At 41.0% G+C, this 18,635-nt stretch overlaps 1 protein-coding gene across 5 annotated transcripts in view; it reads left to right on the top strand.

The window, feature by feature from the left end:
- The window catches only part of TFDP2 (transcription factor Dp-2), a 172,971-nt gene that overhangs the window by 51,523 nt on the left and 102,813 nt on the right, over nucleotides 1-18,635 (top strand). For 4 of the 5 annotated variants that reach the window (XM_032765646.2, XM_075068491.1, XM_075068492.1 and 1 more), the window contains one exon: nucleotides 1,839-1,905. The exons of the other annotated variant lie outside the window; for it this stretch is intronic. In XM_032765646.2, the coding sequence (XP_032621537.1) occupies nucleotides 1,839-1,905 (67 nt within the window). The remainder of the gene's footprint in view (nucleotides 1-1,838; nucleotides 1,906-18,635) is intronic. 5 annotated transcript variants of the gene reach the window in all.

An 18,635-nucleotide genomic window follows, 5' to 3' on the forward strand; every position in this document is an offset into this window, starting at 1 on the left:
CAGGAAAGAGATTGTGACTAGTTCTCTGAAAACAACTGCTCTATGTTCAGTGGCAGTCAAAACTAACAGAATGTTAGGAACCATTAAGAGAAGGATAGATAATATGGCAGAAAATAAAACGCCACTATATAAATCCATGGTATGCCCACATCTTGAATACTGCATGCTGTTCTGGTCACCCTATCTCAAAAAAAGATAGATCTGTTAGAATTGGACAAGTAAAGAGAAGGGCAACAAAAATGCTTAGGGTTATGGAACAGCTTCCATATGAAGAGAGATTAAAAAGTCTTTTCAGTTTGGAAAAGAAACAACTAAGGGGAATATGTTAGAGGTCTGTAAAATCATGAATGGTGTGGAGAAAGTGAATAAAGAATCGGAGTCACCGAATGAAATTAATAGGCAGCAGGTTTAAAACAAACAAAAGGAAGTACTTCACGAAACCTGTGGAACTCATTGCCAGGGGATGTTGTGAAGGCCAAAACCATAATGGACTTCAAAATATAATTAGATACGCTCATAGAGGATAGGCTCATCAATGACTATTAGCCAAGTTGGTCAGAGATGCAATCCCATGCTCTGGGTGTCCCTAGAGTGATGGATCACTCGATGATTGCCTGTTCTGTTGTTCCCTCTGAAGCACCTGGCTTTGACCACTGTCAGAAAACAAGATACTGGGAAAGGTAGACCATTGATCTGACCCAATATAGCCATTCTTATGTAATCTTATGATTACTTTTTAACATTGTGAATCTGAAGACTTTTAAGTTTAGCAGGTGAGTACAGTAACTCCTCACTTAAAATCGCCCCGGTTAATGTTGTTTCGTTGTTACATTGCTGATCAATTAGGGAACATGCTCGTTTAAAGTTGTGCAGTGGTCCCTTCTAACGTCCTTTGGCAACCACCTGCTTTGTCCACTGCTTGCAGGAAGAGGAGCCCGTTGCAGCTAGCGAGTGGGGGCTTGTAACCACGGTGGACCGGCAGCCCCCCTGTCAGCTCCTCACTCCCCTAAGTTTCCTGTGCTGCAGCCGCCCAACAGGCTATCAGTTGCCAGGCAGTTCAGTTCCCCCCGCTACTGCCATGCCCTGCTCCTGTTCTCTGCCTTGGAGCAGCTCCCAGAGATTCCTGCTTGCTGTGCAGGGGGTAAAGGGGGTGCTAATGTCAGGGTGTCCCCCTCCCCCCTGCTCCTGCACCCTGCTTACCTCTTCTCCGTATAGAGCAGGGAGGTGACATGGACAGAGAGAGCTTGGGGAAGCAGCTACTGTCTCAACTTCCCGATCCACTTAAAAGGACAGTACACTTAAGAGTGGGTCAGCTTACTTAAAGGAGCAATGTGCATCCATCTATCTCACACACACACGGACGGACAGCATGGGTCTTTCTCTGCTATGCTCTCTCCCCTCCCTCATGTTCATGCTGCCTTGTGTGAGAGGCTACATTAACAACAACGTGTTAACCCTTGAGGACTCAGCCGAGTGCTAGTTCATCATTTAGCAGCAAGGCATTCCCTGGGAAATAGTCCACCTTCTAACTTCACCACCTCAACCAAGCTTCACAATCATCATAGCTGTGAACAGTATTAAATTGTTTGTTTAAAACTTATACGATGTGTATATCTTATGGGGAAATTGGATTCGCTTAACATCGTTTTGCTTAAAGTTTCATTTTTCAGGAACATAACTACGTTAAGCGAGGATTACTGTGATATAAAGTGCTTATAAAAGTGATTCCTAAGCACTTGTGTTCACAAAATTTACCCTTTCAGGTTACCGTTGGTTGCATAGTAGAAAATCATTACAAAGCTGATCACATTTTAAGACTTCTAAAATATTTTGTTCAGATTGGTGTAACTTCCGCATATGGAGACCTGAAAGGATTTATAGATCAGAACCGGAGTCCATCAAAAGGTAAGAGGAGTTGAATTTGTCTGTTTAAAAAAGAAACTCATTGTAAGGCTGCCATCTCTCCAGACTTTAGCAATTTATAATCTTCCCCTAAATTGTTGGTACACCCACTATATGTGGTTGATTTAACTTTTTTGGACCCAACTTAAAATATTAAAGTGTAAAGTATTAGATACCTCTATATCTGTGAATGCTGTATTGTAGATCCACAACAGTGACTGGTGTTAAGGCTTTAACATGACAAGCCAAATCAGACTTATAATAAAAGTATCAGAATATTAAGTTATTCACTTTTTTATGGGGGTGTGGAATATGTGAATACGCCATCTTCTTACCTCTAACCTCAGTCTCCATGTTGCAGGGACTCTTCTGACTAAGGGAAAGATGGACTGAGCTTCTCCCAGGGTTAATCTGTGCCACCAAGGGAGGTTGAGTTTGTGGTAAAGTACTAGGCTGGGATTCAGAGGATCTGGGTTCAGTTCCCAGGGTTTATTTAGGCTTCTAGGTAGCACTGTAATACAAATAGTAAATAGTAATTGTGACAAATGTAGAGCTGCTCTGTAATTTATAAATATTATAATGACATGGTTACTGTGTTTTACTGTATAAATATATTGGTTTAGTTCAATAGTGGGTTGTAAGCAAGAAGAAAAGAATAGCTTAAGATAAGACTCTCCTTGGCAAACATTTTAGACTTGTTATGGGCCATTGGCTCTGAAGACTCTGGCTCGATCTCCTGCTATGTCCTGCTGAACTGATTCTGACAAACGGGGCAAAGTGTGAGAACTGACAAGAACCAAAGGAACTCTGGTTGGATTATAAGGGTTTTTATTTCAAGAGAGGAGGCAGTTGCTGGGTAGCTTTTCCAGAAAGGCAAATTTAAACTCAGACCCCACTGCTGGGGTATCTGCAGACGGTAGGCTTACCTAGCTTGTCATGGGATGGTAAGCTTTAGTCAGTGATCCCCAAACTTTTTGGCTCCCCCTCCCCCCACCTGTTGAGGCCATGTGGCAGGGCTGGGTGGTGGGGCCACACCAGGGGCTGGGGCCATGGCCCTGCTGGGGACTGATGCACATATCATTGGCATTAATGTTGGTGGGGAGATTTGTGTTTGCTAAAAGTTTTTGCATTGTCAACTGTCAAATACTTTCCTCTTTATTAGGATTCTTTTGAGGCCTTGAGATTGATTTAGATTGTTGTTTTGGAGTTTTTGTTTTAAAACTCAAAGGATATTTTGCTCAAAGGTTAACCAAGTGGGTTTTTAATTACAATCTTTTGTATTTCAAAATTCAGGAAAACCTTTTTCTGATCATGGTTATTGGGGAAATGATAAGGAAGTGATGAAAGAAACCTATTTATATTGTTCCTTTCATCCCAAATGTGTGTTGTTTTTTTTCCCCTCTCAATCTGCATTCCACTTAAGCAGCTAGTACACACACTCTCTTTGGAAGCTAGTGAAAATACAGAGGAAGAATGTCTGGATCCAGATGGCAATGTCAAGAAGAATGAGTGTATCAAGCAAAAATATTTTCTGGTCTTTTAGATTAGTAACTTTTCTCCTCTTTATTTCCCCCCATGTCTTTTTATTATGTTTTTGAATATCTGTTTCACTAAAAGAACACCTAACACATTGAATTTGATCATAGTTTAGAAAAAAATTAATCTAACAAGGTAGCTTTCTCTTGGTAGACTGATCTCAAAAACAGAACTCAGACATAAACCTCATCCCAGTACATTTACAAAACAAATTTATTCATTAGATATAGAAATGAGATTTTTTTTTGTAGGCCAAAAAGTTGATATTTTTAAGTGTAAGAACAAGAGGATAGCAGAGGTAGTTTGTAAGAGGATGAAAGGATAAAATCAGCATGATTAGGAAAAGCCACATCACTAGTGCCATCACTTGTAAGAACATAACATAAGAACGGCCATACTGGGTCAGACCAAAGGTCCATCAAGCCCAGTATCCTGTCCTCTGACAGTGGCCAATGGCAGGTGCACCAAAGGGAATGAACAGAAGTTATCATCAAGTGATCCATGCCCTGTCACCCAATCCCAGGTTCTGGCAAACAGAGGCTAGTGACACCATTCCTGCTCATCCTGGCTAATAGCCATTGTTGGACTTTCTTCCATGAATCTATCCAGGTGCCTTTTTGAGCCCCGTTATAGTATTGGCCTTCACAAAACCCTCTGGCAAGTAGTTCCAGAGGTTGACAGTGCATTGCGTGAAAAAATACTTTCTAGTGTGTGTTTTAAACCTGTTATCTATTAATTTCATTTGGTGGCCTCTTGTTCTTGTATTATGAGAAGGAGTAAATAACACTTTCTTATTTACTTTCTCTATACTACTCATGATTTTATAAACCTCTATCATATCCCACCCCTTAGTCACCTCTTGTCCAAGTTGAAAAGTCCTAGTCTTATTAAGGTCTCCTCATACGGAAGCCGTTCTATACCCCTAATCATTTTTGTTGCCCTTTTCTGAACCTTTTCCAATCCCAGTATATCTTTTTTTGAGATGGAGCAATCACATCTGCATGCAGTATTCAAAGTGTTGGCGTACCCTGGATTTATATAGAGGCAATATGATATTTTCTGTCTTATTATCTATCTCTTTCTTAATGAGTCCCAACATTCTGTTCACTTTTTTGACTGCCGCTGCACATTGAGTGGATGATTTCGGAGAACTGTCCACAATGACTCCAAGATCTCTTTCTTGAGTGGTAACAGCTAATTTAGACCCCATCATTGTATATGTATAGTTAGGATTATGTTTATGCATTCTTTGCATTTGTCAACATTAAATTTCATCTGCCAAGTTGTTGCCCAATCACCAGTTTTGTGAGATCCTTTTGTAGCTCTTCGCTGTCTGCCTGAGACTTAACTATCTTTTGAGTAGTTTTGTATCATCTGCAAATTTTGCCACCTCACTGTTTACCCCTTTTTCCAGATCATTTATGAATATGTTAAATAGGACTGGACCCAGTACAGATCCCTGAGGAACACCACTATTTACCTCTTTCCATTCTGAAAACTGGCTATTTATTCCTACCTTTGTTTCCTATCTCTTAAGCAGTTACCAGTCCATGAGAGAACCTTCCCTCTTATCCCATGACTACTTATTTTGCTTAAGAGCCATTGGTGAGGAACCTTGTCAAAGGCTTTCTGAAAATCTAAATACACTATATCCACTGGATCTCCTTTGTCCATATGCTTATTGACTCCCTCAAAGAAAGAGGCTTCTCTTCCTGCACTTGTGTCCAGAAAAAGAAATGACTGGATTCCTCTATCCAGGTCCTGGTGTGGATTTGCAGAGATTGTGGCCTGCATTTTCTAATCATAGAAAGCCAGGAGAGACAGACCATCCTGTGTGAGAGGTGGAAGCAGTTGGGAGAGCTACAAGAAGAGCTGGCTAGGCTGAGGAGCATCCACACACACAAGGAATTCATTGAAAACATGCATAAAGAGACCTCCAAGGTAGAAGCAGTAATTCAGCTGGCGAGGACTGCAGTAGCAACACCAGGGGAGCACGAAAACTAATCTTTCACAGGAAGGAAGCAAGCTTCTGGTAACTTCTGGTAGCAGGCAGTGCTCCACCCTTGCTCCCTATGCACCATCCATAGAGATAAACTAGTATGCTGCCCTGGCAATGAGGGATGAGCAATCTCCCCCAAAGGTGAAGGAGGAGAAGCCATATACCCCCAAGGCTGGGAGGATTACAGCCTCCACTCTCAAGAGGAAACAAAGGGTGGTTATGGTCTGGGACCTCCTTATAAGGGGGACAGATGCATCAATCTGTTGGCCTGACCTGGCATCCTGGGATGTGTGCTGCCTGCCAGGGTCCCATATCCAAGATGTTATGGAAGGATTGCTGAAGATCATCAGGCCTTTTGACTATTTCCCCATGCTGCTTATTCATGTGGGTACTAATGATACTACAAGGTGCGACCTTGAGCAGATCAGAAGTGGGTACAGGGCTCTGGGAGTGAGGGTGAAAGAGTTGGAGACGCAGAAGGTATTTTCATGGATTCTTCTGGTCAAGGGTTGGTGCCCACACAGAGACAAACACATTCTGAAGGTGAATGCATGACTGTGTGGATGATGTTGCCAGGAGGGTTTTGGCTTCCTTGACCAGAGGATGTTGTTCTGAGAAGGACTACTGAGCAGAGATGGAGTCTGCCTGTCAAGGAAGGGGAAGAGTATCTTCAGATACAGACTGGTTAACTTAGTGAGGCAGGCTTTAAACTGGAGACAACTGGCTTTAAACAGGAGACAACAGCCTGCAGGTAAGTCCAAAATATGGAGACCCGAGTGAAGGGTCAGAATTTGGGGGGTGAGGGAACAGGAGCAATCACAGCAGGGACAAAAGAGAGACACAAGGGAAATTTAATGAACATCTTAGGTGTTTATATAGTAATGCAAGATGTATGAGGAATAAACTGGAAGAACTAGAAATACTAGTGAATAATCACAATTACAACAATTAGCTTCACAGAAACTTGGCGAGATAATTCATGTGACTAGAATGTTGGTATAGAAGGGTGTAGCTTTGTCAGGAAGGGACAGGCAGGGGAAAAAAGGGAGGAGGTGTTACTTTGTATATCAAAGATTTATGTTTGTACCAATGTTTAGATAGAACAGACAGGCCTGAAAATCTCTAGGTAAGAATAAAAGCGGTAAAAAATGGTTGGTGTCATGGTAAAGATCTACTATAGACCACCTAACCAGGATAAAGAGGTGGATGCAGCTTTTTTTTTCTCTTTCAAAAAAACAACTAACAAACATCCAAAACACAGGACTTGATGATGATAAGGGACTTCACTACCCAGACATCTGACTGGAGGTGGTGGGGAATAATACAGCAGGACACCGATTTATCCAACAGTCTTGCAGGACTGAAATTTTAAACTTCTTAGCCTGGATACAATTTTTAATTGAAGCACTTGCAAAATGACTGTAAATCAACATGTTGTTCATAAAAATACGAATGTATCACCTCTCACCATCTGCAATGAGGGGTTTTGTGTTGAGTCAGTTACCCAAATTGCCACATTTTTATCTGCTCTGTCATAGCTACTGTTGGCCCCAAGAAATATAGCTTCGGTTTTTCAGTTGTTAAGTGTTAGGTCAGCTGTAATGCAAGTGATTTCTTTGGGCCAACAGTCCTCAGGTGGTTATTCAACTTGCCTATTCAACCTCACTTTCTTGCTCCAACAGCAGGCCTGTAAGAAACTTGCTGCCTGATCCTGATTTATATTTTCCCCCTCTTCTTCTCTTCCACCAGTTCTACCACTTCTTTTGATCTGAGTGGCTAGTCAAAAACTCAGGGTCTAGTAGGTTGGTCCAGTTAAGAAGAGAAAATTGTGATAATGAGGGGTTTGTGATGCAGTTTTGGTTATGTAAAAACAAATTTTTGCCAAGTTCTTTTTCTCTGAACACAGAAGGAATCAAATAGCAGATAACAGCTTCTTTTGCTTGTGACACCAACAAGCATCTTTTCAGCCTGCATCTTGACCCAAAAAATCTCTTCCCCAGAATACTTTCTGCTGCTGCTTCAGGCTGTCTGCCTCACTCTTTGGTTTTGTGTTCTGCCTTCCTTCACATTTGGGCATGCACCCCCTTGCCCAAAGAATATTAGGTAAAGCCCCTCCACCCATTCAGTTCAAAACTCCTGGGCAGGTTCACACACCTCTTTTTTGTTTTATCCTCAGTTATGTGGATTGAAGGGTGTATTCACACCCATCGGTATCAGTGAAACTTGTGATCTATGTAATCACCAATACCTCTCAGCATGACAGTAATACTCTGCTCTCTGCTGTAGGGAGGATAGTGAATGTGACACATGAAGGAAATCTGCAAGGAGGAGAGTACTGGCTTTTAGGAAGTCATGCTTCCATTGGGCCTGGGGAACCAAGTGAGTTGTCCAAGGCTCCTCTACAGGATGTCCAAAGAACTGTGGTCTTATGGAACATAATCTATCTATTCTGTGACGAGCAAAGCCTGCCATTCCCAAGAGAATGATTTGGAGGAAACTGTCACTGGAAATTTGGGTAGTTTCATCATTTCTCTGTGGTTTTTCCCACATAAGGATAGCATATGGCCCTATATCTTAAAGAAACCAAAAATATATATTCACAGTAGCTTGGGAAATCCAAGCAGACTAAGATCCCATGGGGATGCTTTTGGAAATAACTGTAAAAGAGAAGACTCCAACTTGAAAATGTGTTTTTTACTAAATCTGACTAATATCTATAGTGTCAAATATCAGAGGGGTAGCTGTGTTAGTCTGGATCTGTAAAAAGCAACAGGGAGTCTTGTGGCACCTTTAAGACTAACAGATGTATTGGAGTATAAGCTTTCGTGGGTGAATACCCACTTCGTCAGATGCATGCGTCTAATGAAGTGGGTATTCACCCACGAAAGCTTATGCTCCAATACATCTGTTAGTCTTAAAGGTGCCACAAGACTCTCTGTTGCTAATATCTGTAGTGTCTGCTACTATGGCAGCTTGGTGTTTTTAATTACAAAAAAAATCACAATCAAATAATCGTGCCCTGAAGATTCGCAGGTTTGGGCTCTGGCAGAGAGCCAAAGAGAACAGATCTTAAGGCCCTAAAAAATAATCATAGGGCTTGGCTACATTGGCACTTTACAGCTCTGCAACTTTCGCGCTCAGGGGTGTGAAAAAACACCCCCCTGAGCGCTGCAAGATGCAGCGCTGTAAAGTGTCAGTGTAATCAGGGCTGCGCTCCCAGCGCTGCACGCTACACCCATAAGGCATGTGGTTTACAAGCAGCGCTGGGAGAGCTATCTCCCAGCGCTGCGGCTCTGACTACACTCACACTTCAAAGCGCTGCCGGAGCAGCGCTTTGAAATTTCTAATGTAGCCATACCCATAGTCCGTGACCCAGCCTCGGAGAGTTCAAACTAATGTTCAGATCAGATAGTAAGCAATTTCCAACTAGTCTTAACTGTTTGGACTGGTCATAGGATATTTCTGATAACTGTGTGTTCCAGAATTCAGGGCTACAAAGATAATATAAGCTTAGTGGATTGCACTGGAAACCAGTGCAAAAACATGACCACAGGTGGTGGTTTTTGGGAGTTGGGTTCCAAATTACAAAACACAAGGCAACTAAGTCTTATCCACATTAGGGATCAAAACCAATTTTGCTAATGCAGTTTTAGCCCCAGTGTAGGCGGAGCCTAAGGTGTTGTGTTTTATGCAGCCACACTTATTCTGTAATCCTTAGCTGTCTACACTATGAATGCTTGCCGGTATAGCTATACCAGAAGAGTGCAGTAATGGAGACCCAGCATAAGCCAATAGGATTCCTTTTGTGGGCATTCCTAAGCCGCCTCTCCTCATACTACATTAGCTATGCTGACAGAAGCACTCTTCGTCAACATAGCTATGCCAGCAGTGTAGATGCAGCTATGTTAGCTAGGCAGTGTAACTTTTTTTTAACATGTTCCTAGCCAGCATAGTTATGCCAGCAAAACTTTGTAGTGTACACTGAGGGCCTGTAAGATTTCAAAAACTAATCTGGCTTAGGTCTGGTCAGGACTTTGATTAGTGACCTCTCAGGAAGTTATAAGTATTGTTTTAGTCAAGACACCAACATGGTAAGTTTTAGAAATACTTAAGCCTACACTACACTAGAAAAGGCTTGCTGGTATGGCTTTACTGACAGAAGCCCTCATGTAGACAGTTATACGGACAAAAACATGCTTTTTCCAGTATGCTTATTTTGTTTGTGTGGTATATTTAAAACTGCATTGGAATTGTAGACTGCCACTTTAATTTGTGAGGAATTTCCCGGTCCATCTTAAAGGCTGGGGGGCTCTGCAGGAAAGCATGTGGTCAGAGTTTGTTCTGTAGTCAGTTAGCTTAGGATATGGCTGCACTTGGTATTTCAAAGCGCTGCCCCGGCAGCGCTTTGAAGTGTGAGTGTGGTCAGAGCGGCAGCGCTGGGAGCCGTGCTCCCAGCGCTGCCGCCCTGATTACACTGACGCTTTACAGTTGCAGCGCTGTAAAGTGTGAGTGTAGCCAAGCCCTTAGAGTAAGGGCATGGCTACACTTGCAGATGTAGAGCGCTTTGAGTTAAACCACCCTTCACAGAGTGCAGTAGGGAAAGCACTGTAGTCTGTTCACACTGAGAGCGCACTTTGGCATGGCCGCATTAGCAGCTCTTAGAACACCACAGAGAGCAGTGCATTGTTGTAGCTATCCCAGCATGCAAGTGGCTGCAACGTGCTTTTCAAAGGGGGGGTTGGGTGGAGCATGACAGGGAGTGTGTTGTGTGTATGTGGGGAGGGAGAGAGTGGGTTTTTGGGGGGCTGAGAGCATGTCAGCATGCCATCTTGTAAGTTCAGACAGCAGCAGACCTCCCCCGACCCCCCCCCCCACAGCATTCCACAGTAATGGTTGCTTTGTCACAGAGCAGATAAGCATGACAACTGTCAAACAGAGCTTTCAGGGCATATCCAAAACAATGAGTGGCCACTTGACTTAAGGGGATTATGGTATGTTTTTACTGATCAGAGTGCAATAATGCAACACCTCATTCACACTGATGCTGGGGTGCTCCAGCGGGGGTGCATCAAACGTTATTCTACTTGCCGTGGTGGATTACCAGGAGCACTCTAGCTGTGGAGTCAGAGTGCTTTACATGCCTTGCCAGTGTGGACGGGTAGTGAGCTAGTGCACCTGGGCTCCTTCAATGCTCTGTAACTCACAAGTGTAGCCAAGCCCGAAACTGGGCTTCAGTGTTGTTTTCTCTTTGTTCAGTGTTTGGCACCATGCCTTATTTACTAAACATGATTCAAAACTTGATCTGAATTTCCTCATAAGCTTTTTTTTTTTTTTTTTTATGGTTCTCATCATTACAGTACCTTGGGTGCGGGTGCTTAACAAATATATCTTCACAAAACCCAGTGAGATGAGGAGGTGTTCATCCTTATTTTACAGATGTGGAGCTGAGGCAAAGAGAGATTAAGGTCAAATATATCCACTAATTTGGCCTTGTATACTCATCTTCAAGTGCCTGTTTTGGTTAATGGTCATCAAGCCCCTCCTTTTAGGGCTGCCTGTTTTTCCCCCCTCTGTTGTTTGCTATGGCAAGTGAGCCATTTACCATAAATGAGAAGTAGCCCCTTGGTAAAGAGCATCAAAATAATTTCTGGATTAGAATAAAAAATAGCTTTGTATGCTGTTTTCTTGTTACATTTGCAGGATCCAGAAGCCTGGTTAAATATTATACAAAAATTGACATCGTAATTTGGGCAGGTGTCAAGCTTCAAAATAAACTATAATAAATCTTACATTTTAGGAGTTAATATTCTCAAAAGGGTCACAGAAAACTGTTGTCAGCCACGTAACTTTAAATGGGTAAAGAAATCTTTAAAACATTTAGGAATAAATTTTGTGGAAAAAATATAAAAATCTTTTAAAAGCAAATTACTCTCCAATGTGGAATAAAATAATAAGACTTTGAGTAATGGAACAACTATGAAATTTCTTGGCCAGGTACGATAGTCTTGGTAAAGACTAATGTGCTCCCAAAGCTATATTTGTTTGTGTATCGCTGTTAGTGCTGACATGGCATTAAAAACATGGCGGGATGCACTATTAAAATTCATGTAGAAACATAAAAGACAAAGGGTGGTTCTAAAGTTCTGTATAAATCTACAAAGTGAGGTGGATTAGCTTTCCCTAATTTAGCTGCTTATTATGCATCACAATTAAAAGATGTGATCAGCTGGATTTAGCAGTAAAACATCAAAACACTGGGTAAAACTCGAACAAGACTGGAGTTCAGATATAACTATTCATAGTAATTGTTAGGTTAAAAAGACGATTAGATCACCAAAAATAATCACCCATTCATTCAGACCGCCTTAGTAGCCTTGGACAAGTTTTCTAAATTCCTATCCCTTAACTGCGTTTTTTAATAATCAGAATTTATCTCTAGGAAATATCAGTGTGACTACTTGTGGGTAGTAGTTGAGATTACTCAATTTGCACAGCTGTTCCTAACTCCTGATCTAAAATCATACCAAGAGGTATGAAATAATGTAAATAATATAAAAATCCTGTATTTCAATAGTAAGTCAGAATTTTATTTTGAAATCTGGGTATATGAGGGACCTCTATTTAAATCTTTAGCCACATTTGAGGATTTGACCCAGGGGCAAGCTGGAACACCAGGTTTAATTTCTAAAGCATATACCATTTTGAGTGAAAAAGATGTTGCTAAGAAAACAACAACCTAGCTGAAAAGACTGGAGAGGGATTTGAACAAATTGATCTGAATGAATGGATCTTTATCTGGGGAAAGGAGATATGCATCATCAATTTGTGTAGCTGATAATGAAAATTTTTATAAATTACTGTATAGATGGCATTTGGCTCCAGTTAAGATCTGTCATATTTTTGCTACTAGGAAGGTGTTGTTGAAGGGGTAAAGGGAAAGGGGAACTCATTTGCAGATGCGGTCATTGTATCCAGAAATTAAATGGTTTGGGGATGAAATAATTAGAGATTAATTTTATGACAAAATGCCGGCTTCCTGGAGATCCCCTGACTTGCTTCTTTAATATCAAGTAGCGGATTTACATTTTAAACAGAGTGACATTTTTTTATTGTTTAGACGCTAGATTTGTATTGCACACTATTGGAAACGTGACCACCTCCTCCTTTGAAATTGAAATATAGTAAAATATGGACTATCTTCGAAGTGGAGAAGCTTTCACACCAAGTATGTACATAAAATAGTCCCAGAGCTTCCAACTGGTGGAGTCAGGCAGCCTGGAGAGTTCCTGGGTATGAAATCTGCAGCCTTCCCCCCCTCCCCTCCTCTCCGCCAACTTGATCAGCAAAGCCACAGATCATTGCATGTTTTATTTATAAATCCACAGTTTTGCCATAAGCCTGTTCTAAAAACAAAAACAACTTTGCTGTGTGCCCAGAGGGTTAATAAGCCCTGGTTCTGGAAGACCAGGGAGATTGTGGGTGAAATGGAGAAACTCCAGCCCTCTTCCATTTAACTTGAGGTGCTTCAACTCAAGTGTCTGTGCAAATGGGTGGGGCAGTATTGCATGAGGAGAGAGGTAATAAGGACCCTGAACCATTTAGGACTTGTAAATTAAAATCCAATAACTTGCAACTTGGCAGTAGCCAGTGCCTCTGTATGCTCTTAATGCTTCCTCTGACCTACAGTATTCACCAAGTAGGCAGCTCCATTTTATACTGGCTTCACTGTTTGTGTCTCCAACACGTAGCTTCCCCCAGTAGTCCAGTTTTGACATGACAAAGGCATGGGTGATGATAGCAAGGTCTGATGTAGGCAGAAATGGGTATCAAGCAACTTGATAAATACACTGTAACCTTTGTCTCTAGATCTCAGTGGCCTCATACACATGGGACAGGAATGATGACAATTTCTGTAGTATCCCATGTGAGAACTCTCTGGCCTGAAGAACAATTGCTCATAACCACCCTTTGTGACTTCCCAGATAAAAATGAATGGAGCTGCTCAAGCCTCTTTATGCACCTCTGCTAGCAGGCAGTCAGCATCATCATAAGTCAGATCTAATAAATTGAGCAAATGACTGGCACAGACATCTTGCTGGAAGAATATGAACACAAAACCAATACTTTGGGACAAAAGTCAGGTTTAAAACCTGCTTGATTAGAATCTAGGAAATTTGAAGGCTTAAACTGATAGTTTGGCATGATGATCTTTCCCAGTATTGGAATGTTCAGGTTAAAGTAATTGTCAAGATTGACAGCATCATGATATGATTGTCAAGCAGGGGCTATACAGTATCATCATTCCTCCATCAGGAATCTGGAATTTTAAGCTGAAATTAGTCAGATTCAATATGGCACTTTTGTGCCTGGTATCCTACTAGTCTCTTCTCTCACTTCATCTATCCCAGCTCACATGTAAACTATAGCAAATATATTTTACTATATTACCATATAATATAGCTAGTTTAAAAAAATATCCCCCTAGGAAGATTTTGAAATGAATTTGAGTTTTCATTTTGATTTTTGAAAACAACAACAAATTTTGAAGGTTCATTTCCACCCCCCTGACGTCCCTCCAGTAATTAATGTTTGGGATTCTTTTTTTTTCTCTTCCACTATCTTTTCAGAGCATCTCTGATTTTGGAAAAGTTATAAGGGCAGAGTTATAGGAAAACTGAAATACTATTATTAGTGCATGAACCCATCCTCTTTCTCTGTGTGTGCACCCTGATTTCCCACACAAAAAAAGGAACAACAGGAAGGGAGGGCTAGTTACTTGCCCTTTGTTTTAGGAGAATGTCCTCATCCTTTTTTGTTTTCCTTCTCTTGAGTTCCAAAGTCACTTGTATTTTATCCCAGATGTTTCTCACTCTCAGTTCCAACTATGGTGGTTGCCACTGGTTCTGCCTCCATGTACCCCTCTACTGTACCGCTTCCACAAGTGTATATGACTAGGGCCAGTGCAGTCAAATCTGCAACCTCCCAGGCAGACTATAAGGGTTATCCATAAATTGCTATTTTGTTTAGGTCTATAGCTTGAGCCAATGCATAGCCCATGCTGTCAAGTGCTGGTCAGACATGCATTGCCACTTTTCTGTAAACTGCTGGTATTGGCTGTTAAGCAAACTAAGCAGTCCTGGGATAAGAGAAAAGGGTCCTTTCATGGATCAGTAACTGGTTAAAAGGGTCTGAATAAATGGTCAGTTTCAGACTAGAAAGAGGTAAATAGCAGTGTCCCTGAAGACTCTGTACTGGGACCTGTGCTGTTCAACATATTCATAAATAATCTTTAATAGGAGATAAACTGTTAAGTGGCAAAGTTTGCAGACAGTACTAAATTACTCAAGATAGTTAAGTTCAAAACTGACTCTGAAGAGTTACAAAGGGATTTCACAAAACTGAGTGACTGGGCAACAAAATGGCAGACGAAATTCAATGTTGATAAATGCAAAGTAATGCACATTGGAAAAAAATAACCCCTACTATATATACAAAATGATGAGGTCTAAATTAGCTGTTACTGCTTAAAGAAAAAGATCTTGGAGTCGTAATCTAGAGTTCTCTGAAAACATCTGGAAACAGAAATAGCTAATAGAATGTTAGGAATCTGCTGTTATATAAATCCATGGTATGCCCACACCTTGAATACTGTGCACGGTTCTGGTTGCTCCATCTCAAGTCAATTAGATTCTAGAATGAGTAAAGGTGCAGAAAAGGGCAGCAAAAATGATTAGGGGTATGGACCAGCTTTCGTATGAAGGGAGATTACAAAGACCTTCGTTTAGAAAAGAAATGACTAAGAAATGAGAGAGAAGTCTGTAAAATCATGAATGGGATGAAGAAAGTGAATAGGGAAGTATTATTATTCCTTCACATAGCACAAAGCAGGGGTCATCCAATGTAGTTAATAAGCAACAGGTTTAAAATAAACATAAGGAAGTACGTCTTCATACAATGCACAGTCAACCTGTGGAACTGCTTACCAGGGGATGTTGTGAAGGCCAAAAGTATACCTGGATTCAAAAAAAGAATTAGCTAAATGAATGGATAGGTGCATTGGTGGCTATTAGCCATGCAACCCCATCCTTTGGGTATCCCTAACCCTCTGCCAGCCAAATGCTGGGACTGGATAACGGGGGATGGATCACTTAATAAATGGCTCATTCTCTCTGAAGCGTCTGACACTGGGCACTGCTGGAAGACAGGATACTGGGCTAGATGGACCATTGGTCTGACCCAGTATGGCCATTCTTATGATGTTCTCCAAGATCCCCCACTGCTCTAAGACAGCACTTTTTATGGCCTTGTAGTCTGTGGCAGTGTCCTCACCCAGAATCTGAGTTGCAATAACAAACTGCTTGAGAATGGCTAAGTTTACCTTCGATTAGTTTCCATTCTTGCTTTTTTGCTAAAAGAGGATTGGTATTTATAAGCAGCCCAGTTAGTGAGTGGGTGAAATGGTTGCTTGTGCCTGCTGGGCTGCAGACCTCAGTTTGCTGCTTCTTTATCTATTGCAACAAAGTCTGTTAGGTTGCAGCCGCAACTTTTTGTTGGCCCACAGTCTGTGTGTGTTACTGTAAGTCTGTGGTCTGTTTGCTCTTGTTGCTGCAGTTGTTTTTCAGTTAACCATTTCAGGACATTTTTCATTTTCACTCTGTGCAGAGCATGTCTGCAAAACCCATTTCTTGTACCAAATATATCTATAGGCTGAGACCCAAATCCTCAAAGGCATTTAGGCTTCTAGTTTCCATTGAAATCACTGAAAGTTAGGAGCCTAAATACCTTTGAGGATCCAGGCCTCAGTGTCTCCCCATTCTCACCAGAGCACATAGAACCTCATTTATTGTCCAAATTTATCCTCTTCCCTGGGCTTGGCTTTATTTATAAGTAAAACATAAACCTTATTCTAAGCTTTTTCCCTTTTTCATGGGCATTTGTAGAAGTTATTCTCTCCCAAGGTCACTGCCTATCAACCTTGTATTAAGGTTTGTGGCAGGTATGGCTCGTTAACTCAGAGTTTCTCTGCAGGGTTCAAACATTTGTTGTCATGGTGGATCAGCAGATTTCTGCTACCCTGTTACAATGAGGTTTTTTATTAATAAAATACATGTTTATATTCTGAATTATTGATCTGTTTGGCTAGGGGAAGGTTGTGAGGTAAGGGGGCTGATGAAGGGGTGGGAAGAAGAAAGGAAAGGGGAGAAAAGAGAGAGGGTAGTTGGAGGAAAGGAAAGATATCATTTGTGAGAAGATGGAACAAAGGATATGAAAAGATGAGATGTATGGTGGGCATGCAATGCATGGGTCAAGGCAGGAAGTTAACTCAAGCACCAGTCAATGAGGAAAATTCAGTAAAAAGAGTCAAGATGATGATACAAGCTGATGGGTTTTCAGTTGATTAAAATGACAGACAAGACTAGGAGATGGCAGGAGAACCTGGCCCTTTTACCTATGCTTCTGGGTTTTACAGGAATCGTTTCAGGCACACTGTAGTATGCCTCTACCCCGATATAACGCAACCCGATATAACACGAAGTCGGATATAATGCAATATAGCAGTGCTCTGAGGGGGCGGGGCTGCGCGCTCTGGCGGATCAAAGCAAGTTCGATATAACACGGTTTCACCTGTAATGCATTAAGATTTTTTGGCTCCCGAGGACAGGGTTATATTAGGGTAGAGGTGTATTCACATTGAAAAAGTTATCTTTGTGACCAGTAGGGTTGGAAACATAACATAATCAGTGTTTAAATTCTGCAGAAACTGACGGACACCAGAGAAGAGGCAGAATGGCATTCTTGCTTATTCTGAATCTAGAATTGGTTGTAAAATATGTTAAAAAGCCCTCCCTAGCTCTTAATATATTTTTCCCATATCTATATGAGATAGAAATACAAGAAATGATTAGCTCCCAGAGACAATTAAAAATTATTAGTTTCAAAATTCAATGTAAATGTTCCTTTAAAAGAAGTGTTCGTTTAATCATTCTCTTGTTATAAATGTTGCAATAACATTTTGTGGTGCACATCTTCATTAAATATTAGTTTAAATAGTTAAAAGAAGAGAAAAATTCAACCACAAGTTATTGAGCTTGATGTAGGAATCTCACTGGGTAAAATCCATCATCTGTTGTTCAGGAGCTCAGATGAGATGACCGAATAGCCTCTTTTGGTCTTAAAATCCATTAATCTATAAAACAGACTATAGTAAATTTTTTAAAAAAGTCATCTTTACAGATTTGTGAACTCTTAAGGATAGGATATTTTTGTGTAAATATTTTTCTCTGCAATTGTTATCTCCCATGACCGTTTTCTGTTTTTATTAAAAAAAACATTTCATTTCATCTTCTGTAGGTAACAGACTTGATTTTAAGAGCAAGCCTAGCTTCCATTGATTGCAAATGGAGTTGTGGGTCCTGAAGTTCAGTCCCTACCTGTTTTATATATTTATCTAGCTTCTAATTACTTTCCACTCATCTCTGCATTTCAGCATGGTTATGGTATTCTGCCTTTCCACAATATGTGCCCTAGTTCACTCCTCGGACCCACCACCACCTTCTGAATTATTCAGGAGCTTTGATACCAAGGGTAGGATTCACAGATGTATTTAGGCACCTAACTCCCATTAAAATCATCTAGAAATCAGTGGGTGTTAGGTATCTAAATACCTTTGTGAATCCCACCCCAGGTTACCTAGACTGAGGGCACCACAGAGGCACGTATAGTTCTGGGAGCTTTTCTACAGTCTTACTATAAATTCAGAGATAGTCCAGGTAATTGAAGTGTGGGGGAAGGTCAGGCTGAAAGCTGTGAACTTGACTGTTCAACTATTGAACTCTGAGGGTGGCTTCTTAAAATAATTTGTCCTATACAGTTGCTTTCCAGCTGGGAAAGAAGAGGCTTCACTGAGAGAATAATTTTCATTCATTCAGTCCTATTTACTTTGTCTCTAGAAGTTGCTATGCTTCTGTCAGGCAACTTGTAAGGCCCATCAATTTTAATCATGCCAGTTGAAAGATGGTGAAGTTTTTCCATAATTTTCTCATCCTTGCACATAATGGACAGACATCTTCAAGATGTGTAGATATGTAAGGAACTGACCAGGCAATCATCCAGGAGAGACATTTAAAGGAACAGCAGCTTTTAAACATTATTTTAAAGGAAATATATGTAGGACTTTAAGCTTAAAACAACCACAGGG

The sequence above is a fragment of the Chelonoidis abingdonii genome, chromosome 8 (assembly GCF_003597395.2).
Source record: "Chelonoidis abingdonii isolate Lonesome George chromosome 8, CheloAbing_2.0, whole genome shotgun sequence".
In the NCBI taxonomy this organism is placed as follows: Eukaryota; Metazoa; Chordata; order Testudines; family Testudinidae; genus Chelonoidis; species Chelonoidis abingdonii.